At 46.0% G+C, this 10,339-nt stretch overlaps 1 protein-coding gene across 1 annotated transcript in view; it reads right to left on the bottom strand.

Moving 5' to 3' along the window:
* Nucleotides 1-9,012: 9,012 nt before the first annotated feature.
* The window catches only part of tusc3 (tumor suppressor candidate 3), a gene marked incomplete at both ends in the record, with an annotated part of 102,734 nt that continues 101,407 nt past the window's right edge, over nt 9,013-10,339 (bottom strand). Inside the window, 1 exon segment of the mRNA XM_080533721.1 lies at nt 9,013-9,107. Within this exon segment, the coding sequence (XP_080389847.1) occupies nt 9,013-9,107 (95 nt within the window).

The raw sequence follows: 10,339 nt of genomic DNA, 5'->3' as shown, positions 1-10,339 counted from the left end.
CTCAGCACATATGTTCAAGTCAAGACTAAAAACCCATCTTTTTAAATGAGTAAACAATTAAATAATGATTATATAATGATTAAAGTACTTTGAGCTGCAACGTTTGCAGGAAAAGCGCTATACAACTAAAAGTTATTATTATTATAATAATGACCTTCTATTGATAACGTACACTTCCTCTAATCCCTTCCCAGACCTGACCCTATCCTTCACCACTGGAAACTAACTCCTAATACTGCCTCACTGCCATGTTAGCTGTCTTCTACTCTGACGTAACCTGAGATTCCCTAGATATCTGCTCTGCTCAGTAAACACTAGCATGGTGCTAAGCTAAGACGCATGTCAGTAAACACTAGCGTGGTGCTAAGCTAAGACGCATGTCAGTAAACACTAGCGTGGTGCTAAGCTAAGACGCATGTCAGTAAACACTAGCGTGGTGCTAAGCTAAGACGCATGTCAGTAAACACTAGCGTGATGCTAAGCTAAGACGCATGTCAGTAAACGATGGATAGTGGTGGTCTAGTGGATAGTGAGTTGGACTTGTGATCGGAAGGTTGTGAGTTCAAATCCCGCCTGAAACCACACCACTACTAGTGTGCCCTTGAGTAAGGCACTTAGCCCTCAGTTACTCCAGGGGGAATGTCCCTGTAATTCGTAATTGTAAGACGCTTTGGATAAAAGCGTCTGCTAAATGGCAAAATTAATTAATTAATTAGTAAACACTAGCGTGGTGCTAATGGGTGTAAATAAACCAGGCAGTAGCTTTACAGTACATGTGGTTTTCAAAACCATGTGATTACTCTCCACATGTCACTCAGGGTCAAAACCTCCAAGTGGTTTTTCACACGTTCCAACATGTTCGCAAGGATTATGAGGTTCGAAAAATCAGTGAAGTCGGTTTTAGCAGACAGCTGGCCCGTCTTCCTCGCAGAAGGGAGGAAATGTGCAAAAGAACCGTCAAACAACAAACCCCTTGTAGGCCCTCTTCCCTTAAATTAAATTTAACACACTTCACCCTGAAGGATTGTAGTATTGTTTTAGCAGTAATTACATCTCTCTAAACAGTCGCCCTTCTCCGTAATAGCGGACGCTATCTTAAAGGGGGATGTTGCTATGCTCCGTCATTAAATAAAAAGGGGCTGTTTGATGACTTTGCTTCATGGAGATTCATTGCCTATGGTGTTGGGAGTCGCAGATCACAGTAGCTGTTGCTGTAATGTGTGTTATCTTAATCTGGCTCTCTCTCCTTTGAAGCGGCGAGGGGGGAGTGTGTTTGAGTGGGGTCTCGCGGTCCCTGCTCCCCCGGGGGATGGGCTGCCTGCCGCTGTTTTGGATCCGACCGAGCGCTTCCAAGTTAATTAATTAATTAGGGCCCCAATGAAAGTCTTAATTGAAAACTGATGGGGACTTGACGAGTCCTGATTGTGTTTTTCTTCTTCGCTCTGCCCTCAGAGAGAGCGGCTGGTCTCGGGGAGGGGAGTGGGGGAGAGGAGCGGGGGAGGAGTGGGAGAGGAGCGGGGGGGAGGAGGGTGAGCTGCTGCAGAAACAGGTAGAGACAAGACCACTTATTAATTCTCCTTCGCCACAACTTGGTTCATGTCGTCTCCCAGGTGTGTAGCTAGGATACCGTCACGGCCCAGCTGTCCTTATGGTAAGCTCAGTTGGGTTATGGTGATTGGCTACCCAGGGTACTTTGGGGCGAGTGGCTTGAAGTGCGACTCTGTGTCTATGGCAGACGCTGTGATGAACCCATCATCAATCATTTTTGTATGCATGTCTGACTGTTATTTTTGGATATGATTGATGACTGGTATTTTAAATATTGCAGTTCTCAATCTTTCTTTTGTCTAGCTGTTTAGCAACATACTTTATTGTATTCAATGTTTTTCTTCGTCTTGTGAGCTTAGTTGTACTGTACTGGGGCGGCTGTGGCGCAGGAGGTAGAGTCGCTGTCTCATGATCGCAAGGTTGGCAGATCAGCGGTTCGAGCCCTGGCTGGCCACATGTCGAAGTGTCCTTGGGCAAGACACTGAACCCCAAAATTGCTCTCAGTGAGCGGGCCAGCGCCTTGCATGGCAGCTTGCCGCCATTGGTGTGTGAATGGGTGTGTGAATGGGTGAATGAGAGGCCGTTGTAAAGCGCTTTGGAGCAGCTTTGGAGCAGCAAAAAAGGAGCTATATAAGTGCAGTCCATTTACCATTTACTGTTGTACAACTGATTGTACCATGTCGGTATTGCTCACAATCGGTATGTGGATTGTCAGTTATAGTCTGGTACTCTATGTCTTTACTACAGACACTTAACTTGACTGAGTGTCTTTTTATCTTTTGTAGACTGTCCATTTATTATGTCTGTATGTCTGTATTTTGTATGTTCAGGACCCCAGGAAGACTAGAGGTACATCCGTGTGCTTCTAATGGGGATCCTTAAATCAAATCAAATCCAAACCGCTGCCATGGTGTTCCAAGGAAAACGTGATGCTAGTGGTTCTGTGACCTCCCCCCTCGTCGTGTGTGTTATACACGACGTTATATGTCCAACACCTCAACTAATGGGCCGCTGTACCCCACCCACGATGCTTGGACCATCCCCTAACGAGGAGACAAGGTGATAGGAGCACACCAAGACCAAAGGTAGGCCTCTTCCTGCCATCACTCTACCTGGTGCATCCCACTGCTAACTGAGCTTACCTACACACCTGTGTCTCGCCTCGGCCTGTGTGCCTGTGTTAACGAGCCGTTGTGTAGTGTGTAGTGTGTAGTTGTGTAGCTGTGTAGCCAAAACGTACATGCAGAGCTTGTTGGGTGGTGACAAATACCGTTAGAGACATGCATGATGGGTATGTCTCACTTCCTAGTATGAGCGTGTTCAGCTGGGTGTGTGTCCTCTGTGTGGTGTGGAACAGTACATTCAGAAACATCCAAAGCGAGTAGGGGTATTGGTTTGGTCATATCTTCATTTTGAATCGGACTGTTGAATCTAACTGTGTAATTGATTGATGATTGATAATTTCACCAAATTATTTTCTATTTCAAAAAGAAAATAAACCGTAATGGTCTGAACTGTTAGAGTTAAACTCTTCGAACATCTGGAGTTGTCGTACGGTTTGTTCCGACATTGATTCTACCAGCGTGTTTTGTTGGGAAGCAGAGTGGCGGAGAGAGAGAGAGGTGTGTTTGGGAGCGGAGGCCCCAGGTACGTGTCGTTAAATGAGAAGCACTGAGGCAGACAAGCTGCTCTCCAGACCAACGTGTATAATTACAGTCTTGGGTAAAATAAATATATATATATAAATATATATATATATAAATGCTTGAGTGGCTTCAAAAAACCTCAAGCTGAATACAGAATTAAATAAATAAGCAAAAGGGGAGTAAAGAGAGAGAAAGTACCATGCAATTAAACGTTACTTTTGAAAGTTATATTTAGAGAACATGAGAAGAAAATGCAAATGGTGTTTGTGAGTTAAATAATTGCCTTGTTTTCTCCTTTTCCACCCCCCCCCCCCTCCTCTTTTCCTCCCCACTCCCCTGAGGATAAAATGGAGGGACCGAAAATAAGATGCCTCTTCGCTGGCGACTGTTAACGGTCGACGCAAACCAGAGTGACCCGACATTTACTTAAGAGACTGAAAGTCTGCGGAAGGGCTTCAGCAAAGTCTTCTTCTGGAAGTGGAACTTGTTCGCTTTGAAGTGCATCTGGAACTTGTTCGCTTTGAAGTGCATCAGGCACTTTTGTCTAACCATCATTTTTTAAGGCATTTGAAGAGTTGTGGTGAGGTTAGGGTTTAGATTTGAGACTTCCAGGCGTTCCAGATGAAATGTTGACGATGTCTTCATTCTCTACTCTTATCTTTATCTCCCTATTCTAAGTAGCTTCAGGGAATACAATACCGTTAGTATGTATGTGACGGGACAGCTCATTACAGCTCACAGATGTAAACAAGTCAAGAAGACAACGTCTGATAACATCAGAGCTTCCAAAGGCAACGATTGCGCTGACTAAGAAACCTCAAACCGAAGAGCTTCTAAGAGGGAATTACGTGACGTAATGTTCTCGTAGCCTACAGTAGTCAGTAAAGCTACAATGATCCTTCGGAGCGTTATTTCGTGGCTTTTGAAATTGTGGAATTACCTCAGCAGCCGTTTATCCGCAGCCAGTCGATAGGAAGTCGTGGCGATAAAGTCGGATGACCGACAGTTAATTTAACAGATGGAGTCTTTCTCCATTTGCGTCAATTTTGCTCCTTCGTTACACTGACAGACAGGACATCCGACAGGGAGAGAGAGAGAGAGAGAGAGAGAGAGAGAGAGAGAGACGCGTCAGATAAAGACAGAGAATACAAAGAGAGAGAGGGAGTTAGAGAGAGAGAGAGAGAGAGAGAGAGAGAGAGAGAGAGAGAGAGAGACAGAGAGAGAGAGAGAGAGACGGAGTTAGAGAGAGAGACGTGTCAGATAAAGACAGAGAATACAAAGAGAGAGAGGGAGATATAACCAAAGAGAACCAGTGAGACGAGAGATTAAGATGGACAGAAAGAGAAAGACAGATAAAAGGAGGAGAGAAACTGAGGGAGGAGGAGGAGGAGGAGAAGATTGGGGAAGGGAACAGGCCTAGCCTAATGACCTGGGCACTTTAAATCACCTCGCCTCTTCATCCCCGGACGTAAACAACAACAACAACAACAACAACAACAACAACTACTTCATATCGGATTTGCAATTCACAATGTCCACTTCCAGACCAGAGGGGGAGGGGAGCAGCTGGTATGAGCTCCTCTAATGTGATGTGGGAGATCTGATTGGATGTTCGCTACCCCTGTCCTCCAGAACATTCTGGCGCTGTGACGAAACGCTAACACCAACGCGGAACCAGAGGGACAGAGATAGAACGCCGGGACGATAACGACGACTCGTAAAACCAAGAAGAGATACCGGAGAGACCGTGTGTCTGACCACAGGGAAAGGGTTATTTGGTCGTTTGCGAAAAGTGTTTTAGCGGTGGTGCGACTGTGGTGCGACTGCCAGCTCTTCCCTCACTTAACCGGTGCTTGGGTTTTAGCAGAGATGTGTTAGGTGGCTGTGTTTTATTTGGATTCTCTCTCTCTCGTCATTGGATTCGTAAAGGACAAAATGGAGAATCCATAAACATACACACACACACACACACACACACACACACACACACACAAAGCAAAACTATCACCTGCTAAGTGCAAGCCTTTCCCCATCCAATCCTTCTCTCTCTCTCTCTGTCTCCCATTCTCTCTTCACTTAGTCTCGTCCCCCCCCCCCACCTCCTGTTCCTCTATCTCCGCCTGGTTGTCGTCGGTGACACGGTGGAAAACACAATCAGGCGGGACCTCTAGTGTCTCTTTATCTGCGGAGCTCTCTCTCTGAGACGAGGTGAAGGAGGAACCAGCTCTCCATCACGCGCGGCTACGGTGAGACGCTAGGAACCCAGGCGCAGCTCGGCTAGTGTCTCGGCAGAATAATTTATTATCTTTTCATCGTGGAGGAGAACGATACAGCAGTTGAACAGCAGCGACGACGACGACAACGACAACAACAACAGCAGCGACAAAAAAAGAAACACACCATGCACTCCGCTTCTGTCGTCCTACACAAGGACCTCCTTCACTCCATTCCGTCTTATTTCCTTTCTCTCTCTTCACTCTCTCTCTCTCTCTTCTCTCTCCCCCATCTCGACGGGAACAGAAGCCGGCGCCTCTCAGCATTTACTTAATAAGGAAGCTAGAAAGACAGAAAGAAAGAGAGAGAGAGAAGGGGGGAGAGTGGGGGGGGGGGGGAGAAAGGAGGAGTGCGGGTGATTACAGAGTCTTGTGCTTGTTGGAGTGTGACATTGCACAAACTGATGTATTTACCACAGTGAGAGAGGTGCCACTCTCGAGGCTGAGGCAGGGCGGGCGAGCGTTTCAAACAATGTCGCGGACCACCCCCCCCTCCCTCCGCTAAACAGGACGTGGCTGGTTAAGGATGTGAAGGTCAAGTTCCTGATTGGGGGAAGATAACCGTGGGGCTTTCTGATTTCTGGCGTAGTTGGATAAACAGCCTCTCAAACAGAACCTTTGTGAGAGAGATGCTAATGTTTGATTATGCTTGATGTTCTGTGTGTCGAGGTGTGTGTGTGTGTGGGGGGGGGGAAGGAGGAGGGAGCGCTGACACCTGATCAAAGGAAGTTCAGGAGCGCTCTCGAGGAGGCCACGTCGAACGTTTTGGGCTGTTAATCGAGTTCACTTGCTTGTTAAAGAAAACGCTCTTCACCGGGTGATGTCGACTTTGGAGTATAATTTAAAAGTCTGGGCAATTTGTGAACAAATAGAAAAAAAAAGCAGATAGCACGACGCTCAAAGGAAAAGGGGGGGGTTTAAGCTTCTCCACTTTTCTGCGGTTTGCCCTCTAAGATAACACACACATCAGGGGAAGGCCGGTCGAGGCAGACAGCGCAGGACAGACGCGTTGTAATGCATGGAACGGAATGAGGATTTGGATACCATTAACCACATTCTGGATACACGATTTCTACCTCCACCAGCCTCCCAAGTCATACAAATATAGTACATGTCTTTCTGACCTAGAAGCAGCATAGAGTACCCATCGACCCACACCTTCCACAAAGATATCTCTCCCACATATTTCAGTCAGATAGGGTCTCTATGGCGACCACACCAACCACTGCTCCAGTAGAGGTAACTGGCTCGGGGGAGGGGCTGTAAAGGGATCCACGTGAGAGGCGAGGTTCGTCTCACGGTTTAGGCCTTGGTCATAAACTCCAGATCTAATGCAATCCATGAATGTGCTGTGAAGATATATCTATCATGAAATCACTAGTCCTTAAATCGGTCAAATGTTATATTGGGGGGGCAGAACTTCTGGGCGGAGTTATTCCTGGGGACAATTTGGTGTTTCGTGTGTATTTATTATCTAGAGCTCTCTCCATCCTCTGAACGTTGTTCCTCTTATCTGTAGGGGCTGTAAACACAAGACCTCATAGTTATAAACACAAGACCTCATAGTTATAAACACAAGACCTCATGGTTATAAACACAAGACCTCATGGTTATAAACACAAGAGTTCATGGTTATAAACACATCATGGTTATAAACACATCATGGTTCTAAACACCTCATGGTTATAAACACCTCATGGTTATAAACACATCATGGTTATAAACACCTCATGGTTATAAACACATCATGGTTATAAACACCTCATGGTTATAAACACATCATGGTTATAAACACCTCATGGTTATAAACACCTCATGGTTATAAACACATCATGGTTATAAACACCTCATGGTTATAAACACCTCATGGTTATAAACACATCATGGTTATAAACACAAGAGTTCATGGTTATAAACACCTCATGGTTATAAACACATCATGGTTATAAACACCTCATGGTTATAAACACATCATGGTTATAAACACAAGAGTTCATGGTTATAAACACCTCATGGTTATAAACACATCATGGTTATAAACACCTCATGGTTATAAACACATCATGGTTATAAACACAAGAGTTCATGGTTATAAACACATCATGGTTATAAACACCTCATGGTTATAAACACCTCATGGTTATAAACACATCATGGTTATAAACACAAGAGTTCATGGTTATAAACACATCATGGTTATAAACACATCATGGTTATAAACACAAGAGTTCATGGTTATAAACACCTCATGGTTATAAACACATCATGGTTATAAACACCTCATGGTTATAAACACATCATGGTTATAAACACAAGAGTTCATGGTTATAAACACATCATGGTTATAAACACCTCATGGTTATAAACACCTCATGGTTATAAACACATCATGGTTATAAACACAAGAGTTCATGGTTATAAACACATCATGGTTATAAACACCTCATGGTTATAAACACCTCATGGTTATAAACACAAGATCTCATGGTGACCAAGGCCTAAACCGTGAGACGACCCTGGCCTCTCATGTGGATCCCTTTACAGCCCCTCCCCCGAGTCAGTTACCTCTACTGGAGCAGTGGTTGGTGTGGTCGCCATAGAGACCCTATCTGACTGAAATATGTGGGAGAGATATCTTTGTGGAAGGTGTGGGTCGATGGGTACTCTATGCTGCTTCTAGGTCAGAAAGACATCTACTATATTTGGATGACTCGGGAGGCTGGTGGAGGTAATCAGGTAATATTTGTATGGTTATAAACACAATACCTCATGGTTATAAACACAAGACCTCATGGTTATAAACACAACACTTCATGGTTATAAACACAATATGTAACGCTTTCAATGAATCCATATCTGAAGACTATCTATGAAGTGAAGACATCTATCATTCTAAAAACGTCTCTACACACAACTGTTGGGTTGTGAAGATATCTATGAAGAGAAGACCTCTATAGAATAGTTGTTGGTGGGGTGCTGGGTGGCGTAACACACTAAGGCATCAGCCATGTCATCGCAGGGTCCCTGGTTCGATTCCAGCCATCGACCTATCCTGCATGTCACCCCCCCCCTCTCTCTCTCTCTCTCTCTCACCCATCCTTCCTGTCAATCTCTACTGTCTCTATCCTCCTCTCTCTCTCACCCATCCTTCCTGTCAATATCTACTGTCTCTATCCTCCTCTCTCTCTCTCACCCATCCTTCCTGTCAGTCTCTACTGTCTCTATCCTCCCCTCTCTCTCTCTCTCTCACCCATCCTTCCTGTCAATCTCTACTGTCTCTATCCTCCACTCTCTCTCTCACCCATCCTTCCTGTCAATCTCTACTGTCTCTATCCTCCTCTCTCTCTCACCCATCCTTCCTGTCAATCTCTACTGTCTCTATCCTCCTCTCTCTCTCACCCATCCTTCCTGTCAATCTCTACTGTCTCTATCCTCCTCTCTCTCTCACCCATCCTTCCTGTCAGTCTCTACTGTCTCTCTCCCAATAAAGCAGAAATGCCCTAATCAACATATTTAAGAACAGATGACTTGTTGAGGTGTTGATCTTACCTGTAGGGGTAGCCGTGGTACTTGGACCTGAAGATGGACAACAGGAAGCTGAAGAAGAACACCACCAGACCCAGGCCCACCAGGCAGATGACTGGAACACACACACACACACACACACACACCATTACACACTCACGGTCAACCCACGTAACATTACACACTGTCACACAACATGCACACGTTCGCAGCTAACGCGTGAACATACAGTGCACACACACACACACACACACACACAAACACTCAGTCAACACAGGCAACATTACGCACACACACGCGCGCACGCACGCACGCGCGCACGCACGCAAACATGTTTGTTTTGAAACAGCACCACGGCCTAGCTTCAGCCAGCTTCAACCAGCCTGCCAACGTCAAGGTCAAAGGTTAAAGGTCGACCTCTGTCTCTGTGCTAATCCTGAAAAGCCAGGGACCATATGAAGCCGTGACTAATGACTGAACAAGTCATCACACACGCACGCACGCACACACACGGACACGGACACGGACACACACACATACACACACACACACATACACATTCACACAGACACACACACACACACACACACACACACACACACACACACACACAGACACAGACACACACGCCCGTGTGACTAACAGCTAAAACAATGGTCCGGGTGCTTAAAGCAGCTCCTCTTGAAACACAAAACACCAGTCTGTAAAAACATGGGGATTAGCCTCCTCTCCTCCTCTCCCCGGGCTGCGATCCATCTATCCTCTCCTCCTCTCTCTCAGTCCATTTGGAGTGGATGTATTAAGGGTCTGATAAGGGGGCTGTTTGCTTGAAGGTCTGGGCTCGTAATCGAGTGTTAAATCTTTTCCGAAACACTTACCAGTGTAAACAAAGAGGAGCAGGGGGGGTAGAGGGCTTCATCACGTTTCAATTAGGGGGGGGGGGGGTCGCCGGGTGCTTTGTGAGCGAGTGTACACGTGCAACGCGGGGGGTGTACCGGCATGCACGCACGTTCACGCAGGAACGCACACGCACACGCACACACACACACACACACACACACACACACGCACACTACACTCAGACAGCGTCAGCATGGCGATTGTTCGCATTCGATTGTAAACCGGTGAGTCTTGTGTGTGTAAGTGTGTAAGTGTGTGTGTGTGTGAAGGCAGAACGCAGCCAGCTGTTGGGTGAGATGAGAAGCTAATCCGGGCCTGATCAGGAGTGTTTAACCTCTCTCAGCCGAGGCCGACGCAGCCAATTACAGGATCAACGCATACCGCTAATCTGCCAATCAGCTACCCAGAACACACACACAACCTACTGTTTACACTCAGACACACACA

This window comes from Nansenia antarctica, assembly GCF_963989245.1.
Source record: "Nansenia antarctica genome assembly, chromosome: 6".
Taxonomy (NCBI): Eukaryota; Metazoa; Chordata; class Actinopteri; order Argentiniformes; family Microstomatidae; genus Nansenia; species Nansenia antarctica.
Note: the sequence above shows the minus strand (reverse complement) of the source record. Positions and strands in the feature narration are given on the sequence as shown.